The sequence below is a fragment of the Lethenteron reissneri genome, unplaced genomic scaffold, assembly GCF_015708825.2.
Source record: "Lethenteron reissneri isolate LAM-NWPU_2019-01 unplaced genomic scaffold, ASM1570882v1 scaffold_1630, whole genome shotgun sequence".
Lineage (NCBI taxonomy): Eukaryota > Metazoa > Chordata > Hyperoartia > Petromyzontiformes > Petromyzontidae > Lethenteron > Lethenteron reissneri.
This window is the reverse complement of record NW_026891367.1, coordinates 1296411-1322153: the sequence shown is the minus strand read 5'-3', so window position 1 is coordinate 1322153 and position 25743 is coordinate 1296411. Positions and strand designations below refer to the sequence as shown.

The 25743-nt window shown below is 47.7% G+C and overlaps 1 protein-coding gene and 1 long non-coding RNA gene across 2 annotated transcripts in view; both read right to left on the bottom strand.

Moving 5' to 3' along the window:
* Positions 1-1179: 1179 nt before the first annotated feature.
* Positions 1180-2946, bottom strand: LOC133362832 (uncharacterized). Its single transcript, XR_009757542.1, has 3 exons — positions 2816-2946; positions 1932-2050; positions 1180-1387 (listed from the first exon to the last, which is right to left on the bottom strand). It is a non-coding gene; the product is annotated as an uncharacterized LOC133362832 (long non-coding RNA).
* Positions 2947-5541: 2595 nt separating this feature from the next.
* The window catches only part of LOC133362847 (cordon-bleu protein-like 1), a 20898-nt gene continuing 696 nt past the window's right edge, over positions 5542-25743 (bottom strand). The window contains exons 2-8 of the mRNA XM_061581789.1: positions 24664-25080; positions 16812-16985; positions 16141-16360; positions 15289-15373; positions 12195-12283; positions 10444-10698; positions 5542-5835 (exon numbers count right to left, since the gene is read on the bottom strand). Of these exons, the coding sequence (XP_061437773.1) occupies positions 5542-5835; positions 10444-10698; positions 12195-12283; positions 15289-15373; positions 16141-16360; positions 16812-16985; positions 24664-25080 (1534 nt within the window). The remainder of the gene's footprint in view (positions 5836-10443; positions 10699-12194; positions 12284-15288; positions 15374-16140; positions 16361-16811; positions 16986-24663; positions 25081-25743) is intronic.

The window sequence follows — 25743 nt, the reverse complement described above, 5'->3', positions numbered from 1 at the left end:
GATTCTTTTGAAGGTCCTCCTTTGACATCTGTTGCCACAATGGCAGATTCTTTTGAAGGTCCTCCTTTGACATCTGTTGCCACATTGGCAGGTTCTTTTGAAGGTCCTCCTTTGACGTCTGTTGCCACATTGGCAGCTTCATTTGAAGGTCCTCCTTTGACGTCTGTTGCCACAATGGCAGTTTCTTTTGAAGGTCCTCCTTTGACGTCTGTTGCCACATTGGCAGGTTCTTTTGAAGGTCCTCCTTTGACATCTGTTGCCACAATGGCAGTTTCTTTTGAAGGTCCTCCTTTGACATCTGTTGCCACATTGGCAGCTTCATTTGAAGGTCCTCCTTTGACGTCTGTTGCCACATTGGCAGATTCTTTTGAAGGTCCTCCTTTGACGTCTGTTGCCACATTGGCAGATTCTTTTGAAGGTCCTCCTTTGACATCTGTTGCCACATTGGCAGCTTCATTTGAAGGTCCTACTTTGACGTCTGTTGCCACAATGGCAGCTTCTATTGAAGGTCCTCCTTTGACATCTATTGCCACAATGGCAGATTCTTTTGAAGGTCCTCCTTTGACGTCTGTTGCCACATTGGCAGATTCTTTTGAAGGTCCTCCTTTGACGTCTGTTGCCACATTGGCAGATTCTTTTGAAGGTCCTCCTTTGACGTCTGTTGCCACATTGGCAGCTTCATTTGAAGGTCCTCCTTTGACGTCTGTTGCCACATTGGCAGCTTCATTTGAAGGTCCTCCTTTGACGTCTGTTGCCACATTGGCAGCTTCTTTTGAAGGTCCTCCTTTGACGTCTGTTGCCACATTGGCAGATTCTTTTGAAGGTCCTCCTTTGACGTCTGTTGCCACAATGGCAGTTTCTTTTGAAGGTCCTCCTTTGGCATCTGTTGCCACATTGGCAGCTTCTTTTGAAGGTCCTCCTTTGACGTCTGTTGCCACATTGGCAGTTTCTTTTGAAGGTCCTCCTTTGGCATCTGTTGCCACATTGGCAGTTTCTTTTGAAGGTCCTCCTTTGACGTCTGTTGCCACATTGGCAGATTCTTTTGAAGGTCCTCCTTTGGCATCTGTTGCCACATTGGCAGCTTCTTTTGAAGGTCCTCCTTTGACGTCTGTTGCCACATTGGCAGTTTCTTTTGAAGGTCCTCCTTTGACATCTGTTGCCACGTTGGCATTTGCTGATAAAACAGGATACTCCGTCTCGTTGTTTACATCTACTTGATCGGTATTATTGGAGCCGCTGTCTGCGGTGGCTTTTATTGCTGCTGAATCTGGAAGGGCTGCCTCTGGCTTTCTCACCGGCTCTGCAATAAAATTAACGTCAGCCTCCGCTTTAATTATGTTTACAGTCTCCACACTGGCGGAACTGCTCTCAGACCTCAAGTCATCATCTGCAAAACAAGACAAAAGCATACATTTCATACGATGTTTAAAATCACAAATGCCACACCAATGATGCCCCGTAAATTTTTCAGAAAATGGTTATATTATGCAAATTCCTTTGTCAAGGCGCCCAGCTTATATACATGCTCCAAGCTCGTGTGCTGTTTCATTCAGACGCTGTCGCCTCGACAGACCTGGTTTTCACCTGAGGACGGCTGCTGGCGTTGTGGCCGAAACGTCGTGAGAATTATTTTATTATGTTTTATTTTTATTATTTTATTACTTCCCTTCTACGTGACTTTACCGAAAGAACCAAGAAGACGGTTATATTATCACAGTGCATTTGCTCTTCACTTATTGCACGCTTTATGAATAACACAAAATTTTGTCACGTGTTAAGTATTTTATTTCGATTTAAAGCTTTCGTGACTGCAGGGATTCATCTTCTTGGTTCTTTCGGTAAAGTCACGTAGAAGGGAAGTAATAAAATAATAATTGTGCTATATTATTCTTATTTCCACGACGAACCATTGTGTGTGTAAAAGCACTCACCCATCAGCCCCATTTCAAGTTCAGCAATCAACTGATCTAGTTCAGCGGTTGCTGCAGCGTCAGTGTCCGCCTGCACCAGGTCGGATGAACGTTCTTGCACCGCGTTATCGGCTAAGTCCCTGCACCGACATGAATAATCAGCACAAATGACATAGGACACGTGTTCTTTTAGCATAACAGGACACTTCACATTACACAAACTGAGCCTTTCAATGCATATAAATTGAAATGAAGCAACGTGTCACATCATAGTAATAGGTTTTTACCCTTTCAACTGGTACAAAAACTGACACCTTTATACGAGGGGTCATGTTTGCAATAACCACAACACAAGCAGTCGAAATGCAAACAAAAAATTAACCCGTAAAAACAAAGTTTTTCACTCTAAATCCTTTATATGCGTGGCGGCTAGAGTCCTCTCGTCCTCTGGCTTGAGATGGCTGCCACCTATGGGTCAGATGATTGCATGGCACCATTAAGCAATTGGTAATTAAATATAATATTTTTGTCCTAAAAAGTGTAAAATTTTAGAATTTTTTTTCACGAACATTAATTGTCACGCACAACGAGTCTGTGGAAAATGTCAGCTCGATTGGATCACGGGAAGTGGGTTAAAAAACGACCGAAAGATTTGCACGGTCCTAAGCAAGCAAGCGAACTTAATATAAAGGATTACAAAAAACACAACTCTGATAATGATTATGATATGCACTGTCCTTGGTCCACACCCGAGACAGCTTTCCTTAGAGCCTAGTCTCCATTGGTGTTGGACCAGACGATGCCAAAAGACGTCATCTGGTCTATTACTATATTTTGCCACTGGTAAAGGAGGTCTCATAGTGTAAAGGTGTCACATGTAAAAATTGCATATTGCGATGCCTTACTGGGCTTGTTGAGATGCGCCACAGGAAGTCTTCCGTGTCTCAGACTTGGCGGAGGTTTCTTGTTCAAGCCTACGGAGTGCCGCTTCAGGCACGCACTGTTGCTTTGTGACATTGGAATCACTGCCCATTCCACCACCACCCTCGTTCAAAGTTGTTTCTACAGCAGTAATACATGTCAAACAACATATGAAATACGATCCATTAACCACTGTGGATATGAACACCATAATGCACTTCAAAACGTTGAACAATGTTTGTTTTGTTTACGAGTGATGTGGATCCGTTTTCTCCGACAAAGTGAAAGATCATACAAACTACGACTAACAGCCTAACGACAAAAACTAACAAAATCATCACGAGTTCGACTTCCCTAATCGATATTCTTAGGTTTTTTCGGTAAAGTCACCGTGTAGGTAAAACATCAAAATTAATGAAAATAAAATAAATTAAAAATCACGACGTTTCGGAGGCAACACAAGTCTCCATCATCAGGTGGGACCGTCACAGCCGGATTAGCTGCATCAAGTGAGGCAATGATTCAAGATGCTTTTTAAGGGATTACATCTTGAATCATTGCCTCACTTGATGCAGCTAATCCGGCTGTGACGGTCCCACCTGATGACGGAGACTTGTGTTGCCTCCGAAACGTCGTGATCTTTATTTTATTTTCATTAATTTTGATGTTTTACCTACACGGTGACTTTACCGAAAAAAACCTAAGAATATGAATCCTTGCAGTCACGAAAGCTTCAAATCTAGAATTCCCTAATCGAACCGAGCGAACGCCCCTCTCTAAAACCATCGGCGGCAAGACCTCCCAGACTCTACGGTCTTCCCAAATCTTCCCACCAGTAACATCAGCAAAAAACGAACGCTCTGAACTCGCGGACCTAAAAAAAGAAAGATAATGTAGTCATCCTCTCGGCAGACAAGGCCACTGCCACGGTCATCATGGATAAAGATTCATACAACAACAAAATCCTGGACCTTCTTAATGATGGTAGTTACTCCAAAATTAAAAACGATCCCACTAAAAACCTAACGACAAAAACCAACAGCATCATCACGAGTTCGACTTCCCTAATCGAACCGAGCGAACGTCCCTCTCTAAAACCATCGGCGGCAAGACCTCCCAGACTCTACGGTCTTCCCAAGATCCACAAAGAAGGCACCCCGCTACGACCCATCGCGTCGACGATCAACTCTCCTACCTACAAACTGGCCCGGTTTCTATCAGATACTCTGCTTCCCTTCACAGGCAAGACTTTTTCGGCAGTTCTCAACTCAACCCAATTAGTCTCTATGGTCAAGGACATGGTACTATCTCCTGATGACATCCTCGACAGCTTTGATGTAGTATCTCTGTTCACCAAAGTCCCAGTACCTGACACCCTAACAATAATTGAGGACTTGCTCCAACATGGATTGAATTCGGATGTACCTGCGCTGGTTAGGCATTGCCTCACCATCACTTATTTTACCTGGAATGGCACCTTCTACAAACAGAATGAGGGTACCCCTATGGGCTCCCCCTTGTCACCAGTGACAGCCAACATGTTCATGGAAAAGTTTGAATCAGACTCCATCCAGACATCCACCCTGCGTCCTTGCCTGTGGAAGAGGTATGTGGATGACACTTTAGTCATTTGGCCACATGGCCTCCCAGCATTGAACCACTTCTTGGACCACATCAATTCCAGACACCCATCCATCAGATTCGCCATGGAAGTGGAGAAAGATGGTAAACTACCATTCTTAGATATTCTATTTGAGAGGAGACCAAACGGATCCTTGGGACATTCTGTCTACAGGAAAGCCACCCACACAGATTCCTACTTGAAACCTGACTCCCACCACCACCCATCTCAAAAGAATTCTCTCATCAAAACGCTATACCACAGAGCTCATGGCATTTCTGACCAACACCACCTGGCCGGTGAATTAAGACACGTACATCGGGCCCTCAAGATGAACGGAGACTCTGACCGCACCATCCGCCAAGCTGTTTCTCCCACCGCACAGAAACAGCCACTTGAAACTCCGATCAAAACGATCACGTTGCCATACATAGCAGGCGGGACCAAAAAGATCTCCGCTACCCGACCAATCGGCTTCATCCATTACCCAAGATAAAATTCCCACATTTGAACATAGCCAAAAGCGCTCCATCGCAAAAAAATTAATCAGTCTTGTATGGATACAACTATAAGAGCGCATCTTCTCGTTTTTTTCGGTAAAGTCACGTAGAAGGGAAGTAATAAAATAACAAAAATAAAACATAATAAAGTGAGATTTATTTTATTTTATTATTATGTTTTATTTTATTATTTTATTACTTCCCTTCTACGTGACTTTACCGAAAAAACCAAGAAGATGAATCCCTGCAGTCACGAAAGAAGCTTTAAATCAAAATATTATATTATTATATTATAATATTATTTAAATATAGAATAACATTATTTTGATATTTTATTATTTTATTTAATAATATATTTTTTATTTTTATCATTTTATTATTTCCATTCTACGTGACTTATCGAAATATTATATTATTATATTATAGTATAATATTATTTAAATATAGAATAACATTATTTTGATATTTTATTATTTTATTTTACATATATATTTTTTTATCATTTTATTATTTCCCTTCTACGTGACGACTTTACCGAAAAAACCAAGAAGATGAATCCCTGCAGTCACGAAAGCTTTAAATCAAAATATTAGAGCGCTTGATAACAAAACTCGAAGTTGAAGATGTGAGCACGCGAGAGCTCACCTGTGGAGCTGCTCCGCCTTCGACGCTGCTTCTCCGCGCTCGGCGTCACAGGAGAAGAGGATCCGGGCTGCGAGAACGCCGCCAAGGAATGTTCTGGGGCAGATCTCGGGGGTGGCGACGATGGCGGTGTCGATTCGGCGGCGGCGGTGGTGGCCTCAGTCGAAGATGCGGCCAACGGTGCAGCGGGCGGCTGGCTTCTTCTGGTCTCCGGTGCGAGGCGCGGCTGGTCTGGAGAGCTCTGAGCAAGAAACACAAAGTTGGTGAGAGATTTAGATTGAAAGCTTCTTTCGTGACTGCAGGGATTCATTTTCTTGGTTCTTTCGGTAAAGTCGTCACGTAGAAGGGAAATAATAAAATGATAAAAATATAACATTTTATGTTTCGATTTAAAGCTTTCGTGACTGCAGGGATTCATTTTCTTGGTTCTTTCGGTAAAGTCACGTAGAAGGGAAATAATAAAATGATAAAAATATAATAAAATAAAATAATAAAATATCAAAATAATGTTATTCTATATTTAAATAATATTATACTATAATATAATAATATAATATTTTGATTTAAAGCTTTCGTGACTGCAGGGATTCATCTTCTTGGTTTTTTCGGTAAAGTCACGGGTAGCCGGGTAGCCGTTTGCGACCCTGGTGCGGCCAGGTAGGGGTACGGGTAGGCCGTGAGTCACCGGTGAGTCACCGTTTGTCACTCATTTCGGGTAGGGTACGGGTACGGGTAGGCCGTGAGTCACTGGTGAGTAGCCGTTTGTCACTCATTTCCCAACGTCTTGTCTCTTCTCACAATTCAAGTTCCTAGAATCAACCCACCCGCGCATTTGCAACATGGCTTCATCCCAGAGGTCGCAATCGGGTACCCGATACCCGTACCCTACCCGTACCCGGCTGGGTACGGGTAGGGTACGGGTATGGCCGGGTACGGGAACCCGTTTGCGACCCTGGTGCGGCCGGGTACGGGTAAGGAATCAAAACCCGTTTGCGACCTCCGGTTTGCGTCATGTTCTGTAAATAACAAACTGGAGAGGCCCACATTGATCTTGGCATTAAGCATGCACATGCTTCGAATTGAAATGCACACTGTACTGTATGCATGTGCAGAGGTGTCACGGAGGGCTTAACAAACACACTGGGCGTGGTATTGCCCGTACGCCGAGAGGCGCTTACATCCACGTCCGCACCGTTGAGCCTGGGGGGCTGACACGGAGCTGGGATCCCCCACGGCCCCACCCCTCAGTGGGGGAGTTGCTATACGAGGCGGTGAGCCGGAGGGCTCGGGGTTCAGTGTTCAGCCTTAACCAGCGAAGCAAGAAGAGCGGCTAGATAGGCCCTGGGACTTCCCTGAATCGCCGTCCTTCTCAGGAGCGACCAGGGCAAGCCGGTGGCGTGGCCCCCAGAGCCCAGAGCCGATGCTCTTGTCAGAGCCGGTCTGGGGACTCAGGGTGCCGTGATCCCAGCTTGGCCACGGCTGGGTCAGCTAGCCTCCCCTAGCCCGCTAGTGGAGGACCTGGGAGTAGGCTAGCCGGGATAGATATCGTGGGATCTCCCTGTTAGACGGGTGACGGGGCCGGTCTGGTGACTCAGGGTGCCGTGATCCCAGCTTGACCAGGGCTGGGTCAGCTAGCCTCCCCTAGCTCTGTAGTGGAGGACCTGGGAGTAGGCTAGCCGGGATAGAGATAGTGTGATCTCCCAGTTAGACGGGTGACGGGGCCGGTCTGGGGACTCAGGGTGCCGTGATCCCAGCTTGGCCAGGGCTGGGTCAGCTAGCCTCCCCTAGCCCGGTAGTGGAGGACCTGGGAGTAGGCTAGCTGGGTTAGAGATCATGGGATCTCCCAGTTAGACGGGTGACGGGGCCGGTCTGGGGACTCAGGGTGCCGTGATCCCAGCTTGGCCAGGGCTGGGTCAGCTAGCCTCCCCTAGCCCGCTAGTGGAGGACCTGGGAGTAGGCTAGCCGGGATAGATATCGTGGGATCTCCCTGTTAGACGGGTGACGGGGCCGGTCTGGTGACTCAGGGTGCCGTGATCCCAGCTTGACCAGGGCTGGGTCAGCTAGCCTCCCCTAGCTCTGTAGTGGAGGACCTGGGAGTAGGCTAGCCGGGATAGAGATAGTGTGATCTCCCAGTTAGACGGGTGACGGGGCCGGTCTGGGGACTCAGGGTGCCGTGATCCCAGCTTGGCCAGGGCTGGGTCAGCTAGCCTCCCCTAGCCCGGTAGTGGAGGACCTGGGAGTAGGCTAGCTGGGTTAGAGATCATGGGATCTCCCAGTTAGACGGGTGACGGGGCCGGTCTGGGGACTCAGGGTGCCGTGATCCCAGCTTGGCCAGGGCTGGGTCAGCTAGCCTCCCCTAGCCCGCTAGTGGAGGACCTGGGAGTAGGCTAGCTGCGACGTAGAGCGTTGATCTCCCAGTTAGACGGGTGAAGGGGCCGATACACTTATTCTCCGTGTCGTTTTACATAACATTTCGATACTTTGCGAGGTTATTTAATTTTAGTGTGTTCTGTCTCCCTCTAAGCCTGCGTACTTCTCTACGCGTCTCTTCGTACTCATTGACACGTACATTTTTTCTCTACCCCCTCCCTCTCTCTGCCTCCGCCCCCCTCTGTCAATTTAAGGCCTCGCCACAGAGACGATCACCCCTCTCTGTGCCTGTGTTGCTCTCTCTCTGTGTATCTTGGTGATGTCTGTCTGCTTACATGTGTAGTGACATAAGAAGGGAGGGGCTGCTGTAGGCGCTGGGTTCCCAGGTGGGTCCAGACGCGTAATCCCCTGGGCGCCAGGCGCTGGGTTCCCAGGGGGTCCAGACGCGTAATCCCCTGGGCGCCAGGCGCTGGGTTCCCAGGGGGTCCAGACGCGTAATCCCCTGGGCGCCAGGCGCTGGGTTCCCAGGGGGTCCAGACGCTTAAGCCTCTGGGCGCCACCAACGGGGGGGGCTGTGTGTGCTCTGTGGGATGTCTGGTGGCGCACACGGCCCCACCCCTCGTTGGGGACTGGGCATATAAGCGGAGCTCCCTGGACGATCGGCCCCAGTTGTAACTCAAGACCCAAGACCCACGACCAGCCATCTGAAGACCCTGGGATGCTGCGAGAGCCAGCGCTGGGACTCTGGAACTCCCGACGCTACGACCTTGTGAGGGCGAGTTCCGGAGCGTAGCCAGAGTAGTGTATCTAGGCTGTGTACCTAAGCTGTAGCAGAGTACCAGGACTGTTGGAGTGTTGTGTTGTAATAAAGAAGTTACCTCTACAAGTGTCTCCGGAACCTGTTACACGTGTCTGTCTATAGTTTTCTGGTTAGATTCTATGTCGCTATTTCATTTATACCTGATGATGATTGCTTGTGTTGCAATCGAAACGTCGTAATATGCTATTATTTAATTTATTATTTTTTCTTTAGACGTGACTTTACCGAAAGAACCAAAGAATAATCCCTGCAGTCACGAAAGCTCCAAAATCAAGATTGTACCGATTATATATAAAGTACAATGTTAGTGGTTTAGAAAGTTCTTACCTTTTTTAAATCCTTTATATTAAGTTCGCTTGCTTGCTTGCTTACGACCGTGCAAATCTTTCGGTCGTTTTTTAACCCACTTCCCGTGATCCAATCGAGCTGACATTTTGCACACAGACTCGTTGTGCGTGACAATTAATTTTCGTGAAAAAAATGTTCAAAAATTTTACACTGTTTAGGGAATTTAAAAAAAATATTTAATTACCAATTGCTTAATGGTGGCAGACAATCATCTGACCCATAGGTGGCAGCCATCTCAAGCCAGAGGACGAGAGGACTCTAGCCACCCCGATGCCACGCATATAAAGGATTTGTAGTGAAAAACTTTGTTTTTGCGGGTTAATTTTTTAAAGGGTGAAATAAATCAAATAATAAAAACATTCTCAAACAGCACGAAGAATGCAACGGAGGTTTACCACCGGAGCGTGTCTTGAGGCTGACTGACTGGGTGACGTGCTGCGTTGTTTGTGCACAAAACGTCGTAGTATGCTATTATTTAATTTATGACTTTATCTTTACACGTGACTTTACCGAAAGAACCAAAGAATAATCCCTGCAGTCACGAAAGCTCCAAAATCAAGATTGGGCCGATACCCCTTCGAGTGCCGTACATCTCGGCCTGTTCTGTACTTTGCGCTGAATAAACAAGTGTGCCTCCAACTGCGTCGTCCAAGTCTCCCGGAAGCTACGACACGTACACTGAAATTTGGACTTAAAACTGCACCAGTCTCAGTTTCATCTTCTTGGTTCTTTCGGTAAAGTCACGTAGAGTCACGTAGAAGGGAAGCAATACGTGACTTTACCGAAAGAACCAAGAAGATAATGCATCTACATTTCGACTTAAAGCTTTCGTGAAAAGCAAATGCACTGTGGTAATATAACCGTTTTCTGAAATATTTACGGGGCATAATTGGTGTGGCATTTGTGATTTTAAACATCGTATGAAATCTTCTTGGTTTTTTCGGTAAAGTCACGTAGAAGGGAAGTAATAAAATAATAAAAATAAAACATAATAAAATAATTCTCACGACGTTTCGGCTTATTTTTTATTTTATTTTATTATGTTTTATTTTTATTATTTTATTACTTCCCTTCTACGCGGTGACTTTACCGAAAGAACCAAGAAGATGAATCCCTGCAGTCACGAAAGAAGCTTTAAATCGAAATTCAGTCTCAGTTTGTGTCATGTTCTGTAAACAACAAACTGGAGAGGCCCACGTTGATCTTGGCGTTAAGCGTGTGCACACGCTTCGAATTGAAATGTACACTGCACTGTATGCATGCAACATTCGTGCAAAACGAACGCGTCGCCTGCAAGCGATCGCGACACACCAGCTCAAAACCGCTCTCCTGCCTGCCGGGAGGGACGGACGGAACGTTGTCTTTGTCCGGCTCTTCGTCCTCAGGGATGGTGGCCAGGGGGTTGGTGGGTGAGACGGGGGCTCCTGGGGCTCTCTGCTTGCCGCCGCCGCCGCCACCGCCACTGGGCAGTGTGCCCGGCATAGGGGAGGGCACGCACGGCATGCTCATTGGTCGCTGATGCTGCTGCTGCTGCTGCCCCATTAATGGTGTTCCGGGCATGGAGGTCTGTGGAAAACATTGACGAGTTAGCCAGTGTTTAATTTTGGAGCTTTCGTGACTGCAGGAATTATTCTTTGGTTCTTTCGGTAAAGTCACGTATGAAGATAAAGTAATAAATTAAATAAGGGCATACTACGACGTTTCGATTGCAACACAAGCAATCATCATCAGTTATAATGAAATAGCGACAAAAATCTAAGTCAACAATGCTTGACTCAGGGAGGAGGACGCCCCTGCCGTGCATAGTCCCACGGGATGTCGGCTATCAACAACAAGGCAACTCCTACGACTAATTGGGAATGGGACGCAAGCGTAGGATTGATCGCCCTGTCGCTGGCCGCCTTTGGGGAGGCTGTATCGTGTGAAAGGCCGAAACATTCTAGGAATCAAAGGTTCACTACTGATGATAAGTTTCCAAATGTCACCAGGCTCACTGTTCATGAACTCTTGAAAGTGCTTGCACAAAGGATAGTAACATCTCATCCTGTGTTCTTGGAATCTGAACCTACACACCTACTCACTCACCTACTCTCACCTACACACTCACCTACTCACTCACTCACCTACTCACTCACCTACATACTCACACACGCACTCACCCACTCACTCACCTACTCACTCACTCACCTACTCACTCACCTACTCACTCACCTACTCAACTCTTATTGTTGGCTATCAACAACAAGGCAACTCATGTGACTAATTGGGAATGGGACGCAAGCGTAGGATTGATCGCCCTGTCGCTGGCCGCCTTTGGGGAGGGTGTATCGTGTGAAAGGCCAAAACATTCTAGGAACCAAAGGTTCACTGCTGACGATGCGCTCCCCAAATTTCACGAGGCTCGCTGTTCATGAACTCTTGGAAGTGCTTGCACAAAGGATAGTAACATCTCATCCTGTGTTCTTGGAATCAAGGCCTCGTCACAGAGACGATCTCTCTCTCTCTGTGCCGATACGTGTTACTCTCTCTCTCTGTGTGTCTTTGTGATGTCTGTCTGCTTGTGTGTCTGTCTATAGTTTTATGGTTAGATTTGTGTCGCTATTTATTTTATAGCTGATGACGATGATTACTTGTGTTGCAATCGAACCGTCGTAGTGTGCTATTATTTAATTTATTAATTTATCTTTATACGTGACTTTACCGAAAGAACCAAAGAATACAGTTCGCCGGTGTTTACAAATACAACTGCAAGTGCTTTCGGCTTGCATCAACTGGGACTATGTGACGTCAAGAACTTTGCATTTGCCGACTCGATGTCTTAAAGCGGTGGCTAGCAACCTTTTTGAAATGAAGGCCACCCAATTAAGACCTACTGTCACCATGCATTGAACTGTTGGAACCACACTCGGAAACATCATCATCATCATCACTCTGGGAAAGCCATAGCAGCAGAAAGAGGACATGACACACAGGTAAGCAAAGACAGCAAACACTCAACAATGCACACGGGGGGAGTTGTTAGAATAACCAAAAGAGCTAGAAGAAGCTAGTTACGTATTCACCTTCTTTTTTTTTGGCCACAGGAAGCTGAAAAGCCCTTTCGTTTTTTTCGCAGGAAGGTCGGTGTTGTCGTGAAGGCCATGGCTCAGCTCTGTAACGCAAAGAGAGCCACTCAATACGTCCACAGGTGATGGTTTCATTGCCTGAGCGTGAATATGCATATCGCAACGGGGATGACACGCGGTGAATTGGCCGTAGCTTTGCAAATGCAATACAAAGTTAAATGAATTAAGCCTTTCAGTACGTGGTCTATTTTTAAATCCTTTATATTAAGTTCGCTTGCTTGCTTGCTTACGACCGTGCAAATCTTCCGGTCGTTTTTTAACCCACTTCCCGTGATCCAATCGAGCTGACATTTTGCACACAGACTCGTTGTGCGAGACAATTAATATTCGTGAAAAAAAATTCTAAAATTTTACACTTTTTAGGACAAAAATATTATATTTAATTACCAATTGCTTAATGGTGCAATGCAATCATCTGACCCACAGGTGGCAGCCATCTCAAGCCAGAGGACGAGAGGACTCTAGCCGCCACGCATATAAAGGATTTCTAGTGAAAAACTTTGTTTTTACGGGTTATACTTATTAAATCCTTTATATTAAGTTCGCTTGCTTGCTTACGACCGTGCAAATCTTTCGGTCGTTTTTTAACCCACTTCCCGTGATCCAATCGAGCTGACATTTCCCACACAAACTCGTTGTGCGAGACAATTAATGTTCGTGAAAAGATTTTTCCAAAATTTTACACTGTTTAGAACTAAAATATTATATTTAATTACCAATTGTTTAATACTGCAGACAATCATCTGACCCATAGGTGGCAGCCATCTCAAGCCAGAGGACGAGAGGACTCTAGCCGATGCCACGCATATAAAGGATTTATAGTGAAAAACTTTGTTTTTACGGGTTATACTTGTTATTAATTGTACGACACATGAAACCCTATAAAGTTTAAATTGCAAAAGATGTACTATTTTAATACACGTTCCAAAATGATTGAGGTGTTTAGTAAACGTTGATATGAACATGAATATGACACCATACTTGTGTACATACATTTAAAGTAAACCTCTACAGAGCATCCACATTGTTCATGGTTCCGAGGCCCTTCAACGTCACCCGGGTTGCCGTGTTATTAGCTCGCAGTGACATCGGTTTATTTTGTTGGTCAGATCTACATTTTTGTTGTTGTTGTTGTGCGATTGCAATGTGCCACATTTGTTAACGATGTGTTTATTGTATGGGGCTTTTCTCACGATCGCGATGTGCGGACTGTACGTACAGCATATAATGTCTCTCTGCACGGATACGGGTTGTGAGGTGCATTGTTGTGTTCCTTGGTACGGAACGTTAGATTGTGACGATGACATATGGGGCCAGCGACTGGATTGTGCTGCTGGCTGTCGCTTATCTGGGGCAAAGATTTTGCACAGAATGCCCCTCTTATGGTTGTGTGTTGACATGAGTTGTGGTCCCGTCATGCTGTGGCTGGCGGCTTGAACTGACGGCCCGGAGTTCGAGACACTCCGTGGCGTGTCTGAAACAGTGACATTGAGGCTCAGGGAGCTTTATTGTGAGTTGCTTTTGAGTTGGGTGCTGAAATCCCGTCGTTAATGTCATAGGGATTTTGGTTGGCAGGACCAGTGGGTTCCTGTCTGTCGTTGCTCCCTCCGCTCGATCGCATGCAGCCAGGGGCTGCATTGCGAGTAGGGGCGTGTGAACGATGGGTCGTCTCAGCTTGGTCGGTACAGCTATATGCTGCGATGCGAGTCTTGGAGAGAGACTGGGTCGTCTCAGCTCGGTCGGTACAGCTATATGCTGCGATGCGAGTCTTGGAGAGAGACTGGGTCGTCTCAGCTCGGTCGGTACAGCTATATGCTGCGATGCGAGTCTTGGAGAGAGACTGGGTCGTCTCAGCTCGGTCGGTACAGCTATATGCTGCGATGCGAGTCTTGGAGAGAGACTGGGTCGTCTCAGCTCGGTCGGTACAGCTATATGCTGCGATGCGAGTCTTGGAGAGAGACTGGGTCGTCTCAGCTCGGTCGGTACAGCTATATGCTGCGATGCGAGTCTTGGAGAGAGACTGGGTCGTCTCAGCTCGGTCGGTACAGCTATATGCTGCGATGCGAGTCTTGGAGAGAGACTGGGTCGTCTCAGCTCGGTCGGTACAGCTATATGCTGCGATGCGAGTCTTGGAGAGAGACTGGGTTAAAATTCCCCCGATACGGCCGACACGTGCTACTGGTTGTGACGCGCGTCGGAAAGGCGGTGGGGTGGTAACATGGAAATTCCCCCCCCCCCGATATGGCCGACGTGCACGGTTTTAGGATGGAGACGCCACGTCGGAAATGCGAGTGGGTGCTAACGGGTGACATGTAATGTCTGTGGTGGTCCTCAGTGAGGGCTGCTGGGACGCCATTTTGGGCGCGCGGGGGAAACCGTGGGGACGCCATTTTGTACATACACGGGTGGCCTCGGAGATGTGGGGGTTAAATCTTAATTTTGGAGCTTTCGTGACTGCAGGAATTATTCTTTGGTTCTTTCGGTAAAGTCACATCTAAAGATAAATTAATAAATTAAATAATAGCATACTACGACGTTTCGATTGCAACACAAGCAATCATCATCAGGTATAATGAAATAGCGACATAAAATCTAACCGGAAAACTATAGACAGACATATAAGCAGACAGATATCATCAAGATTGCTCTCTCTGTGTATCTTGGTGATGTCTGTCTGCTTATATGTCTGTCTATAGTTTTCTGGTTAGATTTTTTGTCGCTATTTCATTTATACCTGATGATGATTGATTGTGTTGCAATCGAAACGTCGTAGTATGCTATTATTTAATTTATTATTTTATCTTTATACGTGACTTTACCGAAACAACCAAAGAATGATGTGGGGGTTGTACGCGTGAACTATTTCTGGGCAAGAGCAGCGCATTTTTTGTTTGTGCCACGTGGATTTCACATATTTTCAAAAAAAATTTACATACTGGGGCAACCTTGAAGTGAGACTTTTTTTTTGCCCAGTACACGCGTCAACCGGGAAGCAATGGCTTCCTTGACCCGGGATGTTGTAACGTTATACCTTGGGTGCAGCGTACTGGCTCGACCTTGAAGCATTCCTTCCTTGAGCCAGCGCATGGGTCGAACCTGAAGTGCGACTTCTCGACCTGGGACGTAGAGAGACGTCCAGAACGTTAAGCGGTGTGTGTAGGTGGGTGTTAGACTTTCAGTTTCCGCCCTATTGCCGCCTGTAGGGCGGAACGGTAGCAGGGCGGTGCGAGACCCTGCCATCCATGGGGTGGTTGGGCGATTGATTTGATTACCGGTGTCCAGAGCCGGCCCAGCCACTAAGCGACCCTTGCAATTGCAAAGGGTCCCGTGGCCAGCAGAGGGCCCCCTAGAGTCACTGCTAGCGAGTGGGTGAAAAAAATCACACATCAAAGGGGCCTCCAACCAAATTTTGCTTAGGGCCCCCAAAGGTCTAGGGCCGGTTCTGCCGGTGTTGGTCGTGCATCCAACAGGGTTAGCGTGTTCGACTGTCAAAATCTATTCACAACGAGGCCACGTCACCGACTCAACGCTTTACCTCCGGGACAACGACAGGCTGCGTCGGCTTCTTGAGTCGGTCGTCCAACAGGGTTAGCGTGTTCGACTGTCAAAATCTATTCACAACGAGGCCACGTCACCGACTCAACGCTTTACCTCCGGGACAACGACAGGCTGCGTCGGCTTCTTGAGTCGGTCGTCCAACAGGGTTAGCGTGTTCGACTGTCAAAATCTATTCACAACGAGGCCACGTCAGCGACTCAACGCTTTACCTCCGGGACAACGACAGGCTGCGTCGGCTTCTTGAGTCGGTCGTCCAACAGGGTTAGCGTGTTCGACTGTCAAAATCTATTCACAACGAGGCCACGCCACCGACTCAACGCTTTACCTCCGGGACAACGACAGGCTGCGTCGGCTTCTTGAGTCGGTCGTCGCTGGCGGGCCGAGGTTTGATTAGCGCCGTCCCCGCACCAAGGGCCCCCAGGGGCGTGTGGGGCTTGTACCGCAGAGGCGACGCGTCGTCCCTCGAGAGAAGCTCCAGGGTGTGGCCGGCAGGGCTCAAGCGGTAGCGGCCGCAAAGCACGACCAGCACGTCCATCACCGGCTTGCTGCTCGCACCGCACCACACAGCAACACGTGGCAACAGCAGCAGCACAGACCGCAGCTCACGTCAACGTCAAACTGTGAACCCGCACAGGACATAGTAGTAGTAATAGGTTTTTACCCTTTCAACTGGTACAAAAACTGACACCTTTATACAAGGCATCATGTTTGCAATAACCACAACACAAGCAGTCAAAATGCAAACAAAAAGAAACAACTCTGATGATGCTGCGTGTGTTGTAGCCGAAACGTCGTGAGAATTATTTTTTTAATTATGTTTATTATGTTTTATTTTTATTATTTTATTACTTCCCTTCTACGTGACTTCACCGAAAGAACCAAGAGTATACATCCCTACGTCCCCCTACCGATCCATCGCTCGATCTCCGCGGGAATGGAACGAGTGCGTGCGTGTGTAAGTCCAAGCGCTCAACGCCGGGCACACGTGACACGCACCTGCCGTGGAAACGAGACACGTGACGCTCACCACCCGGCAGAATGACGCCGAGCTCCACATTCTCCACCGGGAGAGCACCACCACCACCGAGGTCTGGTGGGTCTAAGTTGGGGGGCTCAGTCTCGGACTGCGACATCGGCGGTGCTAGCGGCGCACGGGGCTTCGTCTTCAGGCTGCAAAATAACAAAATAAAAATCTGTGGACATTGTGCTACAATGAGTTAACGATGAGGTCACCCTGCTGCTGCTGCTGCTCTATATAAGAACGGGAGACACAGCAGAGCCCCTCAAGATTCTGGCGAATTGCTCGATGATGCTGCTGGATGTAATTACCAGCGAAACGTCACAGCGCTACTCAAATTGTAAATGTTGTGGTTTCACGCTTCAACACACACCGGTGTGGGGGCTAAAGCAGCAAACAATTTTGTCTTTTGTCAACGTGACACTGTTTTACTGATTGGCCGTGTCGGGTGGTGGAGGGTTACGACACATTTATAAATAACGCGATCTAAACCCAAAAACGTTGATTGTGAATCAACAAGGGAGTTTGGTGTCCGGTCAGGGTTATAGCAGGCGCATTCGTTAGGTCAAGGCGAAGCCACTCATTCGCCAAAGTCAGTGGACTGGTGTTTTGGTAGAACAACGAATTATCTGCCACTTAGAGATCACAAGCAAATCGGGATTAATGCATCTACATTTCGACTTAAAGCTTTCGTGACTGCAGGGATTCATCTTCTTGGTTCTTTCGGTAAAGTCACGTAGAATGGAAGTAATAAAATAATAAAATTAAAACATTTTTATGTTTCGATTTAAAGCTTTCGTGACTGCAGGGATTCATCTTCTTGGTTCTTTCGGTAAACTCACGTAGAGTCACGTAGAAGGGAAGCAATACGTGACTTTACCGAAAGAACCAAGAAGATAATGCATCTACATTTAACCCTAACGTAAAACTGCAATCAATCAAGTGATAGGCATGTGACTGCCGTTACACACGTCACTTTCAGATCTTGCATGGCCATGTCAGAATCAGAAAGGGTTTTATTCGCCATGAAAGTTCGCACAGACAAGGAATTTACTTTGGCAGGTAGGTGCGTACATTCAACATATAGGAATCTTACATCTTAAATAAGTGGTGTACAAGTCTAACTATACTAAAGGTACAAAGTCTAACTAATACTAAGGAGCTAAAGTATGTATTAATTGCATTTTTTTAAATTATCCACAAATTTAAAGGAAATTAATGTATTTATTTAGGCATTGTAGCAGTAATGCATGATCATGATGCTTTAAATAAAAAAAAACATTTCCTATATATGAAGCAGATGGAACCAATATATTACAAATATAGGAGCTGGATGTGATGCTTATGTGAAACGCAATTTCTACGTAAATGCAATTGCCAGTTCAACGTAACACGTTTGCCCCTTTGTTGAATGCAATTTCGCGTTCCTTAAATTGGGCAATGCTCTTTTTTAAATCCTTTATATTAAGTTCGCTTGCTTGCTTGCTTAGGACCGTGCAAATCTTTCGGTCGTTTTTTAACCCACTTCCCGTGATCCAATCGAGCTGACATTTTGCACACAGACTCGTTGTGCGTGACAATTAATGTTCGTGGAAAAAAAATTCCAAAATTTTACACTTTTTAGGGAAAACAAATTAAATATTTCATTACCAATTGCTTAATGGTGGCAGACAATCATCTGACCCATAATGCCGTGCAAAGACTGCACGTGACTTGGGAGATGAATTGATAATTCACGAGGAACGGTGCAATGTCTCGAGCTGGAGCTGTATCACAAAGCCTCGCGTGGCACGTGTTGAGTACACTGCACAGCGTGTCGGTATATGCAGTAGATCTTTTACAACCATATTTAATTTAACTCTAGACTTGAAGCTTTCGTGACTGCAAGGAATCATATTCTTAGGTGTTTTCGGTAAAGTCACCGTGTAGGTAAAACATCAAAAAAAAAAAAAAAATTATTTTATTATTTTATTAATTTTGATGTTTTACCTACGTAAAGTCACCGTGTAGGTAAAACATCAAAATGAATAAAAAAAATTTTATTTTATTATTTTATTAATTTTGATGTTTTACCTACGTAAAGTCACGTAGGTAAAACATCAAAATTAATAAAAAAAAATTTATTTTATTATTTTATTAATTTTGATGTTTTACCTACGTAAAGTCACCGTGTAGGTAAAACATCAAAATTAATAAAAAAAAAATTATTTTATTATTTTATTAATTTTGATGTTTTACCTACGTAAAGTCACGTAGGTAAAACATCAAAATTAATAAAAAAAAATTATTTTATTATTTTATTAATTTTGATGTTTTACCTACGTAAAGTCACGTAGGTAAAACATCAAAATTAATAAAATAAAATTATTTTATTAATTTTATTAATTTTGATGTTTTACCTACGTAAAGTCACCGTGTAGGTAAAACATCTAAATTAATAAAATAAATTTATTTTATTATTTTATTAATTTTGATGTTTTACCTACGTGAAGTCACCGTGTAGGTAAAACATCAAAATTAATAAAATTAATAAAATAATAAAATAAAAATCACGACGTTTCGGAGGCAACGGAGACTTGTGCTGGAGACTTGTGTTGCCTCCGAAACGTCGTGATCTTTATTTTTATTTTATTATTTTATTAATTTTGATGTTTTACCTACACGGTGACTTTACCGAAAACACCGAAGAATACATATTTAATGTGTGTTCACGTGCCATTAGATGATCTCTTCCACGTAGAACAATCCTCACACACAACATTCCATCAACATCAGGGTGTAGCAGCGCCACATTAAATATTATTGTGTAAATTTTTTATTATTTAAGTGCGTTTATTTATTATGTTTTTATTATTATTTGATTGTTTTATTTTTATTAATTTGTTTTATTTTTATTACTTCAATGTTTTATTTGTATTATTTTATATTTTATTTTTATTATTTTATTGTTTTATTTTTATTATTTTAAAATTGTATTCCATCACGTTTTATTGTTTTATTTTTATTATTTTATTATGTTTTATTTTTAAAATTGTATATCACGTTTTATTTTTATTATTTTATTATGTTTTATTTTTAAAATTGTATTATATCACGTTTTATTTTTATTATTTTATTATGTTTTATTTTTAAAATTGTATTATATCACGTTTTATTTTTATTATTTTATTATGTTTTATTTTTAAAATTGTATTATATCACGTTTTATATTTATTATTTTATTACTTCCCTTCTACGCGCTGACTTTACCGAAAGAACCAAGAAGAAGATGAATCCCTGCTGCAGTCACGAAAGAAGCTTTAAATCGAACAAAGACACCAAACATTTACAAAACAAACGAGATTCCTCTCGCGTGCGCTTCTCAGACAAGGCCGCAGCCCCAGCCCCGCACCCCCCCGCCTTGCCTGGAAGCCCCTGCCGAGGGAGACGCACTCAAGGCGGCCGAGCTCCGCCTGCTCACCGGGGTGGGGGGGGGGGAAAGGCCGTTCTTCTCGAGTAGTCTTGACACTGTTGTTGTTGTTATTATTGTTGTTTGTTGTTGTTTGTGCGTTGTTTGCTGCTCGTCTAAACAACTCTGGGCACGGTGGAGGCGAGTTTCGCCTGAGGCTTCACGAACCGCGAAATGCGTGCGGCCATCGGTGAACGCGTTGGAAAAGGAGCTCGCCGATTGGCCCAATTTGGCAGCCAATGGGCGCGCAGGAATCGTGAGCACGTAAATGACGTCACGCACCCGGGAGGGGGAGGGTTTGAGAAATGTGACGTCACGCACCCGGGGGGAGGGGCGGGGTTTGAGAAATGTGACGTCACGCACCCGGGGGGAGGGGCGGGGTTTGAGAAATGTGACGTCACGCACCCGGGGGGAGGGGCGGGGTTTGAGAAATGTGACGTCACGCACCCGGGGGGAGGGGCGGGGTTTGAGAAATGTGACGTCACGCACCCGGGGGGAGGGGCGGGGTTTGAGAAATGTGACGTCACGCACCCGGGGGGGGGAGGGGCTTGAGAAATGTGACGTCACGCACCCGGGGGGGAGGGGCGGGGTTTGAGAAATGTGACGTCACGCACCCGGGGGGGTGGGGCTTGAGAAATGTGACGTCACGCACCCGGGGGGGGAGGGGTTTGAGAAATGTGACGTCACGCACCCGGGGGGAGGGGCGGGGTTTGAGAAATGTGACGTCACGCACCCGGGGGGGGGAGGGGCGGGGTTTGAGAAATGTGACGTCACGCACCTGGGGGGGGAGGGGCTTGAGAAATGTGACGTCACGCACCCGGGGGGGAGGGGCGGGGTTTGAGAAATGTGACGTCACGCACCCGGGGGGGTGGGGCTTGAGAAATGTGACGTCACGCACCCGGGGGGGGAGGGGTTTGAGAAATGTGACGTCACGCACCCGGGGGGAGGGGCGGGGTTTGAGAAATGTGACGTCACGCACCCGGGGGGGAGGGGCGGGGTTTGAGAAATGTGACGTCACGCACCCGGGGGGGGGAGGGGCTTGAGAAATGTGACGTCACGCACCCGGGGGGGAGGGGCGGGGTTTGAGAAATGTGACGTCACGCACCCGGGGGGGTGGGGCTTGAGAAATGTGACGTCACGCACCCGGGGGGGGAGGGGTTTGAGAAATGTGACGTCACGCACCGGGGGGGGGAGGGGCGGGGTTTTGAGAAATGTGACGTCACGCACCTGGGGGGGGAGGGGCGGGGTTTGAGAAATGTGACGTCACGCACCTGGGGGGGGAGGGGCGGGGTTTGAGAAATGTGACGTCAGGCACCCGGGGGGGAGGGGCGGGGGTTGAGAAATGTGACGTCACGCACCCGGGGGGGGAGGGGTTTGAGAAATGTGACGTCACGCACCCGGGGGGGAGGGGCGGGGTTTGAGAAATGTGACGTCACGCACCCGGGGGGGGGAGGGGCTTGAGAAATGTGACGTCACGCACCCTGGGGGAGGGGCGGGGTTTGAGAAATGTGACGTCACGCACCCGGGGGGGTGGGGCTTGAGAAATGTGACGTCACGCACCCGGGGGGGGAGGGGTTTGAGAAATGTGACGTCACGCACCTGGGGGGGAGGGGCGGGGTTTGAGAAATGTGACGTCACGCACCCGGGGGGGGGAGGGGCGGGGTTTGAGAAATGTGACGTCACGCACCTGGGGGGGAGGGGCGGGGTTTGAGAAATGTGACGTCACGCACCTGGGGGGGAGGGGCGGGGTTTGAGAAATGTGACGTCACGCACCTGGGGGGGAGGGGCGGGGTTTGAGAAATGTGACGTCACGCACCTGGGGGGGGAGGGGCGGGGTTTGAGAAATGTGACGTCACGCACCTGGGGGGGAGGGGCGGGGTTTGAGAAATGTGACGTCACGCACCCGGGGGGGAGGGGCGGGGTTGAGAAATGTGACGTCAGGCACCCGGGGGGGAGGGGCGGGGTTTGAGAAATGTGACGTCACGCACCCGGGGGGGGAGGGGTTTGAGAAATGTGACGTCACGCACCCGGGGGGGAGGGGCGGGGTTTGAGAAATGTGACGTCACGCACCCGGGGGGGGGAGGGGCTTGAGAAATGTGACGTCACGCACCCTGGGGGGAGGGGCGGGGTTTGAGAAATGTGACGTCACGCACCCGGGGGGGTGGGGCTTGAGAAATGTGACGTCACGCACCCGGGGGGGAGGGGTTTGAGAAATGTGACGTCACGCACCTGGGGGGGAGGGGCGGGGTTTGAGAAATGTGACGTCACGCACCCGGGGGGGGGAGGGGCGGGGTTTGAGAAATGTGACGTCACGCACCCGGGGGGGTGGGGCTTGAGAAATGTGACGTCACGCACCCGGGGGGGGAGGGGTTTGAGAAATGTGACGTCACGCACCTGGGGGGGAGGGGCGGGGTTTGAGAAATGTAACGTCACGCACCCGGGGGGGAGGGGCGGGGTTTGAGAAATGTGACGTCACACACATCAAAATTCGCGACTTTAAATAAATGTGAATTAAATAGAAGCGTTATAACACAAATTTTTTTTTTACTTAATTTTCATGATTAACTATTTTATTATTTTAATTTGCTAAGGTCACCTTTTATTTATTCCACGAAGGAACATTTTTCTTCTCCATGGGAGAATTGAGAAGCATACTTTTAGTAATTTTTTGAATGATTGTTACTAAACATTTTGATTCTAATGATTCTATCAAGGCCTTTCATTCTGTGAAATGAATATACGATTCTTATAGTTGTACTCTCCGTTTAGCTTCGTTCTACTACAAAGTTTCAAGTATTTTTAATAGTTAAAAGAGCTTTAAATATTTTATTATTATAAGAGCATTTCAATATATCAGTCTGAACATCTGCAGTTTTAGTTAGAAGTTGAATCTTTTCAAGCGAATTTTATGCTAAATTTCAGCTTTCCAACGCCTCCTTTTAATGCATGTTTTCTCCTACAACATCAGAGTGCATCGCCACATTTAATACGCAACTACAACGACAACAGTTTAAAGCGATTTGAAGCATGTTTCATTTTCAAAATGGAAATATGGTTTTGGGGGGGGGGGGGGGGGCAGAGCTTTGTGACGTCATATTTGAGGGGGGGTCCAAAATTGCGTGACGTCATTTATGGACGGTCCCAAAGTGCTCGTTCTTGTCAAGACAGGCACAGTGGGTCCACCAGGGGGCGCTGGGCGCCACCCCAGCAAGCTGCTGGAAATGAAAAATTATTTTTCGAATAAAAAAAACTTTTCTCTTCTTGGTTCTTTCGGTAAAGTCATCACGTAGAAGGGAAATAATAAAATAATAAAAATTAAACATAATAAAATAATCTTCTTGGTTCTTTCGGTAAAGTCACCGTGTAGGTAAAACATCAAAATTAATAAAAAATAAATAAAATAAAACAAAAATCACGGTCCCACCTGATGACGGACACTTGTGTTGCCTCCGAAACGTCGTGATTTTTGTTTTATTTTATTTATTTTTATTAATTTAGATGTTTTACCTACACAGTGACTTTACCGAAAAAACCTAAGAATACCATTTACCGATTCGCGCCAATAACATTTATTGCACTAGGGGGTGAGGAGGGGGTGAGGGGGGCGGGAGCGCTACATTCTCTACGATGAAAAGCATCGTAAAAAAAAAAGTGTATACGTACAACTATTCTCAAATACCCCTGCCAACCAATTGCGTTCTCTCGCTCGCCCCCCGCCCCGCCCCCCGCTCCACCAAGTGGCCGCTGCTACACGAGACGGGGCGTCTGGCGCGAGAAAGCAACGAGCGCAACTCCATTCTGCCTCCGCATAGAAAAACAAACTTTGTCCAACGCCTACGCGTCCGTCTTTCACGCGCCAAATTTTACTAAAGTTCCGCTCACGCGAGAACTACGCGTTTGTTAAACACGTGGCGGCGGTGGCGGCGGCGGCGACGACGACGACGACGCAGGCGGTAATCTCCAGCGACACGTCGCACGTGTCATATTATGGGGACCTCATTTGCCAGTAAAAATATGATAATTGGTTCTTTACCCTTCTATCTGGCAAAAAGGTGTCAGTTTTGTTGCCAGATAGAAGGGCAAAGAACCAATTATCACGTGTCATATTGTCGGAGTTTGCGCTCGCGACGTCAACATTCCGGTTTTTTGCCGACAGACCAACTCAAATGGCGCGCGCGCGTGTGCGTGGAGTTTCTTTCGCACCGCGCGTAGTCGGCCGTGCTGATCGGACGGTGCGTTGGAAGGACAACAAAACCAAACACGAGAATCACTTCCAGAGAACTTGGTTCTCAATCGTGACCTTACCGAACGAACCAAAGAGTACGGATCCTTGCAGTCGCGGAAACTTCTACCTCCAGTTGGCTTCCTAACATCGGGCGCACGAGACGGGGAAGTGGCGATGGGGCGATGCCGACGGGACCGCGCCGGATTCGCCCCGAGGCCCGAGCCCCGCCGCTGCCGCCGCTGCCGCCGCTGCCTTGCGAGCGGCGCTCTCACACGCCGCTCTCCTCCATCGCGCGGCCGTCCGCTCGCTCGTAGGGCGGCCTGCCCGGGGGGGCGCCCCTCGGCCTGCCCGGGGGGGCGCTCCTCGGCCTGCCCGGGGGGGCGCCCCTCGGCCTGCCCGGGGGGGCGCCCCTCGGCCCGCCGGGGGGCCCGTCGGCCCGCCCGGGGCCGGGCGGAGCAGAGCCGCCAGGAAGCCGTCGGAGGGCGTCGCCGCAGAGCCGATGGAGGTGCGGGTGCTGGGCGGGTCGTGGGTCGCGGGCGGGAGGCTCGTCGACGCGGGGGGGCAGTCGTCCATCCTGCGGTGGGAGGCGAGAGAGCGGAGGGAGGCGAGGGAGGTGAGGGAGGGAGGTGAGGGAGGTGAGGGAGGTGAGGGAGGCGAGGGAGGCGAGAGAGGGAGCAGAGAGAGCGGAGGGAGGGAGGGAGAGGGAGGGAGGGGAGGGAGGGAGCAGAGAGAGTGGGTGGGTGAGTGGGTGAGTGGGTGAGTGGGTCAGTGGGTGAGTGGGTCAGTGGGTGAGTGAGTCAGTGGGTGAGTGGGTCAGTGAGTGAATGGGTGAGTGGGTGGGTGAGTGGGTTGAGTGAGTGAATGGGTGAGTGAGTGGGTGGGTGAGTGGGTGAATGGGTGAGTGAATGGGTGAGTGGGTGAGTGGGTGGGTGAGTGGGTGAGCGAGTGAGCGGGTGAGCGAGTGAGTGGGTGAGTGGGCGAGCGGGTCAGTGGGTGAGTGGGTCAGTGGGTGAGTGGGTCAGTGGGTGAGTGAGTGGGTGAGTGGGTGAGTGGGTGAGTGGATGAGTGGGCGAGTGAGCGAGTGAGTGGGTGAGTGAGTGGGTGAGCGAGTGAGTGGGCGAGTGGGTCAGTGGGTGAGCGAGTGAGTGGGTGAGCGAGTGAGTGGGCGAGTGGGTCAGTGGGTGAGCGAGTGGGTGGGTGAGTGGGTGAGTCGGCGAGCGGGCGAGTGAGTGAGTAA